Source organism: Planococcus citri, chromosome 2 (assembly GCF_950023065.1).
Source record: "Planococcus citri chromosome 2, ihPlaCitr1.1, whole genome shotgun sequence".
In the NCBI taxonomy this organism is placed as follows: Eukaryota; Metazoa; Arthropoda; class Insecta; order Hemiptera; family Pseudococcidae; genus Planococcus; species Planococcus citri.
The window spans coordinates 44,482,745-44,499,788 of record NC_088678.1 but is presented as its reverse complement, the minus strand read 5'-3'; the positions used below and the strand labels follow the sequence as shown (position 1 = coordinate 44,499,788).

General features: G+C 31.5%; 1 protein-coding gene across 5 annotated transcripts in view; it reads right to left on the bottom strand.

The window, feature by feature from the left end:
* The window catches only part of LOC135835949 (calcitonin gene-related peptide type 1 receptor-like), a 95,661-nt gene that overhangs the window by 23,311 nt on the left and 55,306 nt on the right, over nt 1-17,044 (bottom strand). For 4 of the 5 annotated variants that reach the window (XM_065350475.1, XM_065350473.1, XM_065350474.1 and 1 more), the window contains 3 exons: nt 8,390-8,533; nt 4,662-4,781; nt 3,679-3,785 (listed from right to left, as the gene is read on the bottom strand). In XM_065350475.1, the coding sequence (XP_065206547.1) occupies nt 3,679-3,785; nt 4,662-4,781; nt 8,390-8,516 (354 nt within the window). In that variant the 5' untranslated portion in view covers nt 8,517-8,533. Of the gene's footprint in view, nt 1-3,678; nt 3,786-4,661; nt 4,782-8,389; nt 8,534-17,044 lie in introns of those variants that run through there. The other variant, XM_065350477.1, reaches the window with a different exon arrangement.

The window sequence follows — 17,044 nt, the reverse complement described above, 5'->3', positions numbered from 1 at the left end:
TTGTAAAATACAATTTTGAATGAACACTCATCTAAAATTAATTGCATTCGAAAATTTTACTATTTAAATTAGAATATAAAAGGCATCGAAGCGTTTCGATGTCAATAAAGTCATGTTTTTGACACACCGATCGAATTTTATTTCTCTGCGTAGTCAATGCAAAGTACTTACCTACCCAATTTGGTTTAGAAAGATAATTATTGAAAATCTCATTTGAAAAAAAAATTAATAAATAAAAAAAATTGACTAGAAGTCGACGTTGCCATCATATTATTGTGCCGCAATCATGATACAATTTTCATGTTACAATGTGTTCGCAAATTACTAAAAGACGGACGACTCGAGCGAAGATTTTCAATTTACTTATTGTAGATACTCGAATTTTTGAAGAGCTACTTGTAAATGCATGAAATTCGCGACAAATAGACTCCTCGAGAATTATATTATCTGTATTTCGATTAACGTAAAAATGTCGACGAAATAATGGTGAACAAATGAAAATTTCTTGACAGCTTCGCGCAGACGATTGTATTTTCGAGTAATAATAGGTGCAGAGAAGCACAACCAGCAGTAAAAGGAAACGCAGTGTAACACGTATCAAACTCTACACTTCAACCTATACCTAGGTATAGGTAATTGTTATATCATTTCGATCAATTTTCATCGCGTTCTCTACTGATAATTAATTAGTACTTTCTGATAAAGTTGGAATTTGTGAATGTAAGTTTAGGCAACATGTCTATAGGTAAGTTGTAGGAATTTGGATATCGATATCTAGATTATTTGCGATCTTGTTATCTGACTCGAATAATTTTTAGGTTTCTTTCTACCACACCATCAACAAGATTTTCGTAATTTTTTTGGAAGGTTTTTTTGTCGCAATGCAATGATAAATATTTTTCACGTTTATCTACTATACCTACACAATACAGGGTGTCCCGTCAACGTTTGACATGTTTCGGATTTGGATTCAATATAAATTGGGAAAATAGGTACAGCTGGTTCGGAAATTAAAAAATAAAAATCAATTTTACAGAGCAGATTCCTATACATACAAAATCTCAAGACAGATGAATAAGTTCCCACGACGAAATTGCATACCTTCGAAATTGAAGGAGATAAAAAAGAAGCAAACATTCAAAACAAATTAAACTTATGCACTTGGGGTTGGAAACTTACGTTGGAAAGAATAAATTGATGTTACTGTCACTCAGAATTTTTCCATTTAAATTTCAACTGCATTCAAACTTTAAAATTTAATTTTTTTTCAGTTCCTCTTATCGAATGAGATACTTTGATGTATACCTGTGACTTTGGCATAAATACTGGGTTTATTTCAGTTTACCGTTTTAGTTACCCCCCTTTTTTTTGAATAGGATTTCAAACACCTATACATAGTCTGCATACTGTTTTAAAATTCATCTATGTACTTACATTACATAAAAGCGTTCTATGAGTAGCCCTATCGTTTGTGATAATTAACTCGTTGGAACCTGAATAACCTCTAAGCGTTACACCCCCCCCCAATCTTGAAATTTTCAAGTAAAAAATGATGGAATACTCTATGCCCTCTTTTCACAATCCTCCCCTCCTTCCCCCCTCCTCGATCGACGAATTCCATAAATCATTCCTATTTGGTTGGAAGAATAACCGATTTTTCTCACCTAAAATGGTCAATTTCGATCGAAAAGTGTCTGTCACTCAGTATTTCATGAAAGATGCTTAATTACACCCCAAACTTGAATTTTGGACTAACGTTGTCAATGTTTTTCACTATTGAAAAAATTGAATCGAGCCATTTTGGGAGCCACTGACCACACTTTTGAGTGGTCTTCCAGGCCAAAATTCATGTCTAAAATATTAACAATCAACTCAAAATATATCATACGTACATTGCTATTTCACAAGAAATTAAAAATTTTCGATCTCTTTTCACTCGTTTTCATTCAAGTAATTTTTTTTCAATTTCAAAAAATGCGCTCATTATTGGTAAAAAATTGAAAATCCAATTTTTTGTTGCAGGGAAAGAGACGAATGTCACGTAGGCACCTTAAATCAGGTACCCAATCAGAAAATTAAAAAAAAATCAAGTTTGAAAATCAAAATTCAGTTGTAAATTTTAACTGCAAAAAGTGAAAATCTTCATTTCCACTCTCATCTCCTTTCCCCATCACTACTACGATATTCACATAGGTAGCCGTTAAGATACGAAGAAGCACTCTGTTTAGAAAGCATGAATCGAAAAACAGGGACGAAGTTGAACAATTGAGCTCTGAGCACATGAGCACAAAAGAAATGAATATGCAAAATTACTACGAGTACAAAGCGAAATAGACTCAACGCAGAAGATGAACGTTTTCCGATTATTGTCAAGTCCAAGTTACGGATTTGGTGGAAATTGGAAAACATTTGAAAGCTTAACTTTTTGATTTTATCAAAAACGCAAAGTCTTAAGGGCTCGTTGGTTACCGTAAATATTTCCGTATTTTAAAGGTTTGGGTAAAGTTTTCAACTTTTTTCCTCTTCTTTGCAGTATCGATATTTTCCATTACACAAGGCGAGAGCACTTACGTCGTGCTAAGTAGTGTGAAATACATCACGAAACGGTATTGTATTTGTGAGTATCTTTTCTCTATACTTACAATGGATCGTGAAAATGTTTTCATCGACGATGGAAATGCACTTGTAATTTGTATACTTATACTATACGAATTTTCATGTTCACCTAGTGGATTAAAGTTGGAAAATCTTTAATTTTATTTCCTACCAGGTACGTCCAAAAAAACCGAAGCACTAGCAACTCTACCTGTCTTGGATTGTGAGAATAATCCAAATTTGGCAATTAAAGATGATAGACAGAGAAACTTATTTCAAATTAAAACTGTCAGAAATCTTCACCCTATGTCAGTATCTACTCAACAAATCATCCCATCCTCGTGCTCCCTTTCAGGCGTACACCTGTATTTTTCAAAACGAGCGACGTGAAAAAAATTAGGTATACCTACGATGAGAAGTTCAATGCAAAGATTTTCTTTTAAAGATGGCTTCTTGGTATATATTTACTTATTTCGCGTATCTATTATGTGGAAACGGATTCTTTGAATTTTCATGCGAAACCATACTTAAAATATGATTGATGATGATTAGTTTCAAAAAACAAATAGTTGACAAGGCGACGTAAAGTAGAAAATGTAACTTTTCAAGACGATATACGTATACGCGGTATATCGGTTGAAATTATAATTTCGTCGCATGACGTGAAACGTATACATATTTTCAAGCGAAAAGTGGGTGATTTAATATGAAACAGATTTTTACGATAAGTGGCAGAAATAATAAAAAAATTACTCCGTTCGAAAGTTGTAATATTTTCGTAGGTACTTGCTGTACGTTGACCGCGATAAATTTACCTAAGGTTAATTATCATTCTTGTAATTTGAGCACTTTTTACTTCGACTTTTCGAATATAAATTTCTCGAAAATTTGGTATCAGGAATGAATCTTAAGGGTTTGATTATGGAATAAGTAATTAATCGCATGTGTAAAAAATTGATAGAAATTTGCATCAAAATGGGCAGTTACTTCTGGTGTTGTTTGCCCATTTGTCAAAAAATTCACTTTAGGTAGGTAATTAAAATAAATATAAAAATTTCATTTAAAAAGTTTACAAAATCTTACTTCTAAATCGGCAAAATCTATACACGTACTGTAATTAGACCACGGTTTACCAGTATCTGGATGTAGGAACCAGGTACCATTGACATCACAATCTTTGAAAGCAGTTTCTGTAAAAAAAAAAGCAGAGAATAAGTATCCAATTTTTTTTAAAATGACAAAACTGTTTTTTGATATTCTATTCAAAGGATCGTCAAACTTCCCAGACACTACAAAAAAATTTAAGGCATTTCTAGGTGCTGAATTTAAATGCCTGTTGAGTGTATGGTCAGGTAGATATCTATCGTAATTTGGTGCAACATTGAACATCTGGGGGGGGGGGTAACTTTGAATAGTACATATAGAATTTCTTACCTACTCGTAGAATTTATTTTAAAAAACGTTTTTTACCCTTTGTTTTGCATTTTTTGAGCTAATTTTTTTTTGGATCATATACTTAACAAAGGTTCAAAAATCATTTACTCCATAAGCCGTTCAACTTTAAAGGGGGTCTTAAATGTTCTCTTGTATGAGTTTTAGAAACAATTTTTGAGTAACTTCTGGTTTGAAAATGAGAAAAAAAAATTAAAAAGTAGGTATACCTACCTACATAAATCGACCACCCTTCGTATTTCTACCATGTTTTTAACTTTCTACGTATTTACTCGTACGCGTTGATTAAACTGATATGGGCCCATATAACGAAAAATATTTCACAACAAAAGATTAAAATTATTAATTCGAAACGATTATTAATTTTCCATTAGAAAACCTTTGTTATTTCATAATATAGAAAGCGATATACGTATTCGATAAAATCACTCTCTAAAAGCTCGTATTGATTCAAGTTCGATAACACTGCGAGTACTTATGGAACGTGCAGTTTATTATCGTAATATTATCCTGTTGATATTCTAAATTCCAGATGGAAATTTCCATAATGTACAGTACGTCTACGTATAGGTATTCTCTTTGTATATGCATTTCAATTGATAGCTTTCACTTACTTTGAGGATCGAATCCGGTAATAAAACCAGGACACGGGTTATAGACTCTGGTGCCAGCAGGAGTGGCATTCCAGCACAACCAGCCATCGAATACTAAAGGGCAATATAATTCTGTAGCATCTATAAAACGAACAAGATGTTTATTACTTACTTAGATGCTTACGCGTTTAAAATAAGAAATCATATGATACTCGGTACCTCTACCTACCTATATTTTTAATCGTAACTATACATATTGAAGTACCTATGTTAAGAGGTGGGTAGGGTACTATTGGTACACATACCTACGTAAGTATATAAATATTCTATCTAATTAAAGATATCGTACAAATACCCATATACTTGGGAGCCTGTATAAATTATTCGAGTCCAACTTGATATATTCTCAAAAGCCTATTTATAATTAAACAACAAAGTAAAACTTTCGTATGACCTTTTTCCATATAATTCATAATAAAATCCTGGGATTTAAACTTTTCTACGACGACGGCGATGGCAATGGCGAAATACACGTTTTCTTATTCTCATTAAAAATAATACCTCCGACTAGATTTTTTATTTCATTTTTGAAATCTTAAACGAGTGAAAACGATGCCAAATAAAGTTATTCGTACTCATTCATCATACCTAAGTAATCTATTCGACAGAATAACGCACATTTCTAAAATGTTTCTAATTTGTAACATGCTTTAGATAGGTTTAATTAATTATATACGAGTACCATATAAATTCACGTTTATCTTTCCATTCGATGTAAGTAAACTTACACACACGATAAACATTAACATAGTATAATGCTGTCATGTGAATGAAAATTATTCGATAAATATAGTTACAAGAAGAATTTTTGCTATCGTCATTAAAAAAAAAAATCATTTCTCCATTAAATTGACGTGTAAGTTAAGGGGCGTCTTTTGTGGTTGAGAACTCGAACAAGTTCGCTGCGATTATCAAAATACGAGTACAATAACAACTTACCTACGTTTCGAGGGAAACAGAAATTCGTTAGTATTTACTTTACCTACCTATCTGTTGTCTACCATAATTGACATATTTCGCTTGAACTAAAAATTATACCGTTAGAAGTGAGCCGAACATCCGGCTCTACACCTTCATCACTTATTGTTCGATTATTCGAAAAAAATTTTCCATGCCAAAGTAACACGTAGTGGATAAATATTTGGCCAAAGTTGGCGAATAAGCTCGAATTTGCGAAATTTCCATCACCTTTTTTTCTTAAATAAATAAGAGAACACGTGTCATGTAGGTTGGAATTTGCTTTCTACAGAAAGTCGTCGAGGCTCGTGCGAAGAAATGTTCGAATAAGGTTGAAGAACGTGATGAAAAAGCGCAGTTTCCGGAATAGACGTTCTTTTTTTTCTTTTAAATTTTCATAATTTCAAAATCTTGTTTATTATGTATTTCTTTTGCTGAAAATGACCAAATTTCAACTGGCAAAAAAAGTTTTGGAATTTCATCAAAAAAAAAATAATTAAGGGAGTGGATAGGTACCTACCTATACCTATATCAGAAAATTACAACAACAGCCAATTTTTGGCACTGAATTTCAATCAAATAGGGAGGTTGAAAATAAGGTACCTACCTGCATACGTATCTATGTAAAAATTTCAGCCTTCAATTCATTGAAATTTTGAGTCATTCAAATGAAAAAAAATATTTGTAATTTGTATTTTCAAATCAAACATCGAAAAATCAAAAAATGAAATTCAAGCACCAGAAATTTGTTATAGAGGTGTGTTTTTGAACGCGTTACCTATAACTAGATTTTCTTTCGAGCGATCTAAAAATTTTCTGCTGGCTGGAATATGTCCTTTGTTCTTTTCGTTCTATTTGAGAATTAATCAATTTATGAATTTAGGCGTGCATAATGACTACAAATTGTCCATTTTGATAATATCGAAGGAAAAAAATTCCCTTAAAATTATTATCAAACTAAAATATTGATTATTTTTTTCAACATTGTATAAAATTTTTCGCATATTTCAGCATTCCAATTAACTTCTGTTGATGGAATCAATCTTTACCCGTTCACTTTCAAAGTGACGTGAATACCTCCAACTTTGGTTACAAAAATGTTCCTCTAAAAAAATAATAATAAAAACTCCTTCTAAAAAGCGAAACTATAGTAACAAAAAAATAGGTACACGACACCGATAAAAATTTCGTAATAAAGGACTTAATTGATACGTTATAATTTTTTAATTGAAGGGTGCACCTAACTCGGAGTAGGAAATTTATTAAACGTCGTTTCCATATAATCATTGTAATTCATCAAGACATTCAACCCGTTACGCTCTGCAAAACTTTTATTATTCAGCCCGCATATATGGATAGCATAATCATCATTTTTTTCACTAGTATCTCGTTATTAATGATCTCATGAGGAAACCTTCGGTCAAAGCCTTTACCAAAACGGCCAAAGGTGCCATTGTTATAACCTGTCTAGTGTACAGTTCATAATTTTTATACACTTTTATTGCGTTCTAGGTACTCGTAGACGACCAAGGAAGAAAAACAAAACTACCCGTCTTGATAGCCATTAAAAATTTCCGCTTTTACGCTCAAAAAGAAGCTCTTTTTTTTTGCAAAGCATTGAAAATTGAGTTTTTATCACCCAACCTGGATCATATCTACCGACCACCGCAGTATTTAAATTTAAAATGAAAGTCAATACGACTGATATAAACGTGCAACACTCAATTAAATTAAACATACTTTCACCCTTTGTTTTTCATACACAAATGCAATAGGTACCTATTAAATGAAAATAAGTGCTTCATCCGCGGGTACCTTAGTATATTTATGTATACGAGAAGCAAGCATGGCTTCAACTAATTTGTTCTACCAAAGCTTCAATGATTCGACGAACTCGAGAAAGAATATTTTAATTTATATTTGATTTGTTTATTGCATATCCCAGCATTCATAAATTGTATTCTACAAAATGGAACGATTTAATTGCAATGTAAATATTTTCAAGAAACCGACATTCTTTATCTAATGCTATAATATTCTATGTAGATGCAATTTCAACGAGAAATGAGTCGTAGATCGTTTATGTTCTTTTTTTAATACCTACTCGTGTTTGAAACTTATTCGATGTTCAATAAATTTACGATGATGGTATTGGTTAACAAGAGAAATACCTATATTGGATTTTTCAATAAGATCTACCGTTTTTATATTGAATTACTTTTTTTTTTTTTTTTTTTTTTTAATTTGAGATGAATGTTTTCTATTTGACGACATTTATTGGATCTTTGCGTTGAGAATGTGGTTTATTCCATTTACATTTAACCGAGCGTAAACCAAATTTTGGCTCTCTACCTAAAATTGATCTCATTTGACATATACACATTTCACGTTGAGAATAAACTAATTTTGAATTATGAAAAAAATTGGAAAATTTCGAAAAATTGTACCAACTTAAGAACTTAAAATTCATCGTGATAAAATTTTTTTCGATTTATCTCAGTCCAATGTCAGTTGAGTTACCTCTCTTGTGAGTGAGTAGGCAGGTACCACAAAGATTAAAATTGAGAGTTACATCGTGTTTCATAACATATTATAAAGGTAATTCGTCCATGAATCTGATTAACTATTTTTCGTCATCGGGTATCAATGATTGATTCAAACGCGAGATGAGTAAATTTTTCAAAATCACATCAAATTAACTTTACTCAAATATAACTTGTAGGTATACTTACTGAAACGAAGATGTTGGGTTATATTTAAACGTCTACATTCGTTTATTTTTTTGAACAACTCGACAGCTGCTTCTTCTCCTTTAATGAATTGTTTGATCTCTTCAAGTTCTTCGTAATTTTCTTCCATTTTTTTCACATCATTTTCTAGAATGTAAAAAAAAATACATCATCAAACGAACCTCTTTTTTTTTTACCGTGACGAATGATACGAAATATTTAACCCTCGTTTCGATACCATTCTTGAATATTAAACGAGTATAGGTCAAAACGTGAATGTAAATATTAGGTAATGTTACAAAATGATCTTTATAATAATAAACTTGTCTTTGAGACAGAAGAATTTCACCAAAAAAAAAGGTCTACTCGAGTAAAGCAGGCCTCTACCGTATTTATAATAATGTTACGTTATATGTGTACAACTGTACAAGAAAAAACGTCGAACAACAAAAAAGATAAAAAAATGTTTTCCCAATTTTTTAAACCGAAAAAAAAGACTCGTATCCCTGAAAAAATCAATATAATTTATACATGGCCAACTATCTTTTTGACTGGAGTCTTATCAAAAAAATTACAAAAATTTTAATTCGAAGCAATTTAAAGCACAGGTGGTGTTTTTTCTTTACCTACCTATTTATAAATAACTTGTGTAACACATCCACGTGTTTTCATTTTGTAAATTTACCTTCTCCTCGCACTTTCTCTTCGGTAATTATTTATGGCTATAGGTCTCTTTTGCTTTTCATTTAACGCGAGTACACTGTACAGCACGACAAAAAGGTAGGCAATGCTTGTCACATGATACACGTTTAACAGAGGGTATATATTTAAATTACCATAACTCACTGACATTATCACTTCATCAGTTTTTAAGCGAATTACTCAACAATGTCCCATAACCCATTATCTCGCGTTTGAAAAATCTATTAAACCACAATTGATTAAATACAAAAATAAAAAATTAAAAAAAAAGCATGCCTACACATCCAGGAGGGAGGGAGGAAGGAGAATAAGAGCTGTCAATAGTGCTTATCACATGTGGATCAATTTTCAACTTTTATAAAATTTTGTGAAGCAATTTTTTTGGCAAAAATAAGTGCCTATACGTAATTAGGTAGGTAAATTCATTTTCATCAGATTTTTTAAAAATTTTTCTTAATTTTAAAACTTTAAGCTTTGTAAAGGGAGGAGGTGGAGGGTGAAGATAAATATTAGCACAATAATCTCAATTTCAACTTTTTACAAAGTTTTTTCAATGTCATTCTCAACGAGAAATGTTTACTAAATATAAACTTGACCAAATTTTGGAAAATTATTTCATCTCAACGAACGTAAAAAAAATTAGAATTATTCAAGTCAATACACCCAACCCCTTCCTCCGCAACCTAGAAAAACTCAAAGTTTGTGGAGCAAAAGAACACTTCTCTTTTTTAAGGGGAGAATATGAGGAAACAAGTTGGATAAGGAGGGAGAATGATTTCAATTCATTTTATAACCCACTAACGCGTATCAGCTTCTTAAAAATCTAAGCAAGCCACTTCAAATGATATTTTCAAGTTTTACGCAATTCGCCTTCGAAATAATACATACTCAGGCATGTTAATAGATTTGCATAACCAGTTCGCCGTAAATACAGAAAGATTCACAGCGAGATCTAGGTTTACATTAACTAAAATTGAAAATGAAGTTGAGTCTTCTCATTAGGCTCAATTTTTCTGTCGAGTTCCTATCGATGGTTTAGTAAAATAATTACGTAAGCACTGCTTTCGTCACTCGGCCTTTTGGAGAGTCCGATGCCAGGATGCCTTGCGATTTTTTTCGCATTATTTTGTGATATTATGTGAAACTGTCAAACTTTGAAGGCTTATAAATTACTTCAAATCAATTAAAACTAGGGGGCTATGCCCCCTGGCCGCTTCGCGGCCCAACCCCCATGCGAGTTCCGAGGGCGAAACCCCCTAAATACTAAGCATGAAATTTTTAAAAAAATCGTAATCCAAAAAACGCACTTTTCATGTTAAAAAAATTTTGCAAAAAAAATTGGAAAAGTAATTTCCTCTTCCTAAAAATTACCTAAAAATTTCGTTTTTTGCATAAAAAATATCAATGACTAAAATTTTTGAATTTTTCTACCTACACTCCTACAGCTTTTGAAATGGGCATTATTTCTGAAGATTCCTTCATTTTGGTCTCTGAATTAAGAAAATTTCGTAGTAAATCGTTTGTGATTTTCCCTACCACTAAATCTTATCGATGCTTCTCCCCCTCCCCCTTTAAAAATAGGGCTTTCAACTGAAGTGTACGTTGCTTCCATTAAAAATGATTTTCGAATCCAAAATTCCACTTTTCTGGAATCAAAGCTCGAAACCACTGAAAGCTAAAGCTCATACGTAAGCATACTCCACCTGCACACTTGCCCATTATTTTAGCAGTTAAAAATCAATATTTCGCCCAATAATAATCAAAAATTCGTGCTTTCCTTCATAAACAGTCAGTTTCGCTTATCGCTTAAAATTGTAAAAATTCTCAGTGTTTTTTTACAAAAAATTCTCGGTTTTTTACAAAAATTTTCAAAAAGTTTTATTTTTTTCAAAAAAATTGTCCAAAAGTCTTCCCTATTGCTGAAAATTCTAGCTTTTTTGCAGTTGAAAAGTCACGATTTTCAACGTAAAATTGCCATAAGTTTCAAAGTGAAAAATCTCACTTTTTGGAATAAAATTCCGAAAAGGTGTACTTAATTTCTAATTCTAAAAAATTGTTCATTTTTACTAAAATGATCTAATTTTCAACTTTAAAATTTTTTTTCTTCAAAATTAACTAAAAACCAAGCTTGGGTAAGTATTTTGCCAGAAATTGCCAAAGTATCTTTTCTTGCCAATAGGTAATTCTCACAAAGTTCTTTTTGCTAAAATTGTCAAAATCCTGCTGTTTGTCAAAAATTGCAAAAAAATCCTCGCTTTTTAACGAAGTTTTTAAACATACAAAATTTTTTTTCTTCAAAATTAACTAAAGCCAAGCTTGGGTAAGTATTTTGCCAAAAATTGCCAAAGTATCTTTTTTGGCCAATAGGTAATTCTCACAAAGTTCTTTTTGCTAAAATTGTCAAAATCCTGCTGTTTGCCAAAAATTGTAAAAAATCCTCGCTTTTTAACAAAGTTTCCAATCATACTTGGTAGTTTTTTCAGAAAATTTCGAATTTTTTATTTTTTTTTTAAAAATTGTTCAAAGATAGTTAGAAGGATTTACTATTGCCCCCTTTTTGGGCTTATATCGAGGTTAAGGTGGATATATGAATGCTAAAATTGACATTAGCGACCCTAAAAACCCCTATTTCGATACCCACATTGAATTTTTCGAAATTGGACGTTTTGTACCCTCTCCCCAAATTGAGGGTTCATGTTGAAACTCTCTTTGGATGGTTCATTTCGAGGTTAAAGTGAATATGAATGCTATTTCGAATTCTTCATTTTTTTTAAAAAAAATGTCCAATAGTTAGAATTTGCACCCTCTCCCCAAATTGAGGGTTCATTTCGAAACTCTCTTTGAATGGTTCATTTCGAGGTTAAAGTGAATATGAATGCTAAAATCAACTTCATTGAACCTATAAAGTCCTATATACGTATTTTGATATCCATGTTGAATAAGTAAAGAAAATGCCTAGCAAATTAAAATATTCGGCCAAAGATCGAAGATAAAATTGTTCAAAATTATGCATTTTTAATTTTTTGGGCTTAAACTAAATAATTTTGGATTCTAAATGCTTCATAACACATCTACATGTGATAAGGAACATTTTTAAAAAAAATTTAGCAAAATCGGTTCAGTAGGAGAGGCTGGCGGACTGTCACCAGATTTAACAAATTCTTTTAATATATATGATGATGATGATGATGATGATGATGATGATGATGAATGATGATGATGATGATTATCTATTTTGATTTAAATCAAATATTTTATACTTTAATTTAATGCGATTTGAATTGATTTAATTCAATTTTACTACTTTTTTTGGCACTAATATGAAAGCATTGATTTCGTATGGCCACATATTTTTTTTTACGATACTTAAGAGCTTTTTCAATTCGTCAATTTTGAAAAAATGAGCCCAAAAAAATAAATTTTTGTAAATGCAAATCTGTGATTTATCCATCTACACTAATCCAAGTTCACAATGTTTGAATTCGAAAAATTTTGTGCGGAGTTACAGAATTTTCAGAAATTATCACGCAAATAAAAGTTAGCTGCTAGATTTAGATTTTCAAAAAAAGAAACCACTCCATTTCAAACTGCTTACGAGAAAAGAAATTGCCAAATTTGATTTCTCCTAGAAATATACTTAATAGCCCATTCGCAATAATAATTTATTTAATTCATTTTCATAATTTAAAGTAGGCTTAAGTGAAACTAGAGGTTGAAGCTTTTTTCATTGTCCAACAGAGGAGTACAAAGTTGCCAAAGAAATGATGAAGAATCACAAACAGACTAATTTTTCTTCATTTATTTTCAAAGTTTTTTTAACTCGAGGGTGATTCAAAGTATGGTACTAGATTCAAAGTTGTCATTTTTCGCTGATTCTTTTTAAAGAAAACTTTCAAACAAATCCCATTCTATTTTTTCATTTTGTATAAAACTCAGCTAGGCCATCGATCAAAGAATGATTAAAGAACTCGACCAAAATTTATATCTTTTATCCTACAATTAGAATAAAAAACGTTTATCGTACTACATACATTCATATGCATACGTATAGTCGAACCAACCATTCTTTTCATCGAGTTTTAAGCAGCTGTAAGTAACGCAAAATCGAAAAACAATTCAAGCAGATGGAATTCTAGCCATTTTTCAGCTGTCCAATAAACGTATATTGCTGGCGAATTAAAACTCTTTCTATTTACTATGTTTTTCTCGCTTTGCAATCCGAAAGAAAAAATACTTATACCTTTCATCTTTTGGGAAAATTTCCGAGGCGAATGCTATCATCCTATTATGAATTTTTTTGTCGATTTAATTAAGTACGGGTATTTTTTCTTTCATTTTAAATGAATGCCGAAAAGAGAACACATAATTCTTGACTTTGATTAATGTCTCGACTCGACGTGCTATATTGAATTAATTATTTTAAAAAGTGCGTGTCGTCAAAAAAACTTAAATACGAGTTCTTTACCGTTTGATAATATCGAGAAATGAAGTTTTGTTTCGTTTACATTATTCGAGTGAGAAGAAGCTCGGGTATCTTTGTGACAGTTTGTTAATTAACGCGTTTCAACGGTTCGATTTTAATTTACAGCGGTTTGCGTATTCTCAACTTTTTCTTCTACGAGTTAGCAAAATAGATGTGGACTTCGATAAGAAAGTAGGTAGGTAGGTAGGTAGGTACATATTTTTCATCCGATTCTTATGTAGTTGTAGGAATGTAGGTATATCTTTGATGATAGGTAGCTAATATTCGAAGAATTTTTGTGATAATTTTCATCACGTTTTTGCAGATCTCAAAAGTAGGTAAATATTCCAAAGATGTTATTATTTTCAAAAAGCCTTTATAAAACGTAACCGAACGTAAGTTTCTCGTTGAAAACAATTTTTTTTTAGAAATTCTTGTAATATTACTTTAAAATTTATCTCAACTGGCAGAAATATATTCGTAAATAAGATTTAATTTAAACTGTAAAAGTCTCCGGTATGAGATGCGAACAATTTATGCGAGAAAAAACCTACTATACCTACCTATCTGACTAAACAGAAAAATCTATGAAAAAAGGTAAATAATAGAGGCAGCGAGTCGAGGTATAGTATTCGTTGATAAATAAAATTCATTACTTGGTTGAATAGAGAGAAAAAAAACGGAAGAAGCTTACCCGTTGTCGTATGATTTTGAAAATTTAAACGTATAACTTCCTATTTCCTCGTGTTCTAGTACCTAGTACATTTATTTGGCTAAAAAAAGGAGTGAAATTTTGTCGAATTATTCCAAGTCACGAACACCCTCTACTTTTTCACTGCTGCTGGCGAGATTGGCTGCAAAATGTAACGTATAGTTTTTGAAATATAATTATTTGAAAACTTGCGACTCTTATTTACCAGTTTTGTTGTAATTGTGTTGACCAAAAAATCCAACGTCTAACTCCACGCTGCGTTGCGACCTCACGTACTTATCACAATATCAAATTCATCGAACTCGTAATTTTATCAAAGCTTTCGCTAAAAAAAGACGAAATTTTTCTGTGAAAAAAAAAAGGAAAATGAAGCGAAAAAAAAGAGTTGCTATAAATGTTCCATATGCGAGCTGCTAGAAGCAACGTAAATGGCAATAATTCAAAGTTGGCGCATTTAAAAGTGGTTTGTTCGGATCAAATACGTTTTTACGTTCAAATATGTGCTTTTTACGAGCGAGTTCTATTGCGAAGAAGTGTCTGAAACGTGTACATTTTGACCATGCAATCTGCGTGTAGAAAAAAATAATACGACGTTTCGTTTTATATTAAAACGATAAAATTTTACTCGTTTTGTCGGGGTCGACGGAATTTATAAAACTTACCACCAAAGATTGAAAAAAAATTGGCCGAATTTTGATCAAATTTGATGCTTTGAGTGGTATAGTTAGGGTATTCGTAATAAGTGTGGGTTACTCTGTGGGTAGGTATATCGTTGATCGAGATGATCGGATTTCGGAAGGGTAAAAGGCACATTTCTTAACTCTTATTCACTTTTTTTTTTTTGAAACTCGCATTTGTATCTGCAAATTGAATGGGAGCGTACTCGGGCCTCTGGTTGTAGGAGTTTGAAATAAGTGCATACTATAACTGACCAAAAACAAAATTACCAATAATTTTGGGTAAATTACTAGCAATTTTTGGTAAATTATTCGTTCCTACTTTAGTTCCAACTTGTATTGCCAAGTTACAGATGATTTCTGGTAAATTACAGGTAATTTCTGGTAAATTACAGGTAACTTCTGGTAAATTACAGGTAACTTCTGGTAAATTGCAGGTAATTTCTGGTAAATTACAGGTAATTTCTGGTAAATTACAGATAATTTCTGGTAAATTGCAGGTAATTTTTGGTAAATTACATGTAATTTCTGGTAAATTGCAGGTAATTTTTGGTAAATTACCTGCTGCAATTTACCAGAAATTACCTGTAATTTACCAGAAATTACCTGCAATTTACCAGCAACTTTCTGGCAAATTGTAGGTAATTTTTGGTAAATTTCAGGTAAATTTTAGTAAATTACAGGTAATTTTTGGTAAACTACAGGTAATTTCTGGTAAAATACAAATGATTTCAGGCAAATTGTAGGTAATTTTTGGTGAACTACAGGTAATTTCTAGTAAATTACACGTGATTTTTTGGCAAATTGTAGGTAATTTATGGTTAATTACTGGCAATTTTTGGCAAGTTACAGATGATTTTTGGTAAATTACACATCATTTTTGGTAAATTGCAGGTAATTTTGTTACAATACTTTGTCCAACTTTTGAGAACTTTGAAAAAAATGGCCAATTTCTAACACTTTGGGTACACTGAAGTAATCTCTTAAGCATCAAGTCTGGCTTTTGTTTTTTTAAAGAAACAGTTTAAAAATATCAATGTACTAGATACTTGAATTAAAATTTTACCAAACTCCCCAAAATGACTTTCTGAGATTTTGTCAACTTGAAAATCCTGCAGAGTCTCCATCAATTTCATAATCAGGTTTCAAGCAAAAAAAAAATCATGATTCATAATTTTCCTTCGAGAGGAGACTTTGCCCTTCCCCTCCTGTTCTTCAAAACTTTTGACCTTTCAGCTTGCCATTTGATAAAACAACAAATTCATTGAAAATTTATATGAATAATGTAGGTAAGTTGTATCTACCAATACCTACCTAATTATGCAAACGTATTGTTTCAAAGAATTTTTCATTTTGTATTCTTCTTCTTGGAAATAATAACATTCAGAAAACTTGGCTGAAAAAGCTCTGCGACGTTTTTTCTTTCTTTCTTTTTTTCTTAATGAAAAGCATTTCTATTCATTTCTGAATATATATATTGCACGAATTTAGAAGCCTACAAATTGAACTTTCATCTTGCCTATTTGGTAAATTTTATGCAGGGTAGAGAAGTAATTAAAGAAGAGCTTAGTAAATTACGACCTACTATACCCTTTTCTTTAATATAATTCGAATGGTAATTACTCAAAGATTGTAATTTAATTTACGAATAAGATGCATTAAAGATAAGTAAGTATTTAAAGATGAAAGTTGTATAAGCAATTATTCCGGTATTAGATTGTATATAAAAAAAATTAGTAAAAGTGTAATTCGTTAGCTCGTTCGAGTTGATTCATATCTGAAAGGGAAATCTTTTATTCCGGGTATCTAATTTGTTACGCATTGCGTGCGATGAAATTGTAAACTTTTCGTATAGTAATACCTTCTGCTGGCGTTTCAGGCATTCTACGTATTTCGCCAATCTCGAGACAGGCAGATAAGCCACCTTTAACACTTGGGTTCATCTTGAGTATTTGCAGAGAGAAATAGAAGGCAAACGCATGTGTTATGATATGTTCTATAATACGGTTTATTCAATACCTAAGTCTCGAGAATACCATCGATATGAGCCAATTGGTTTTCAAATCCTCAGATGGTTTAAGTTGAGATTTCTGTCACTCGAGAAA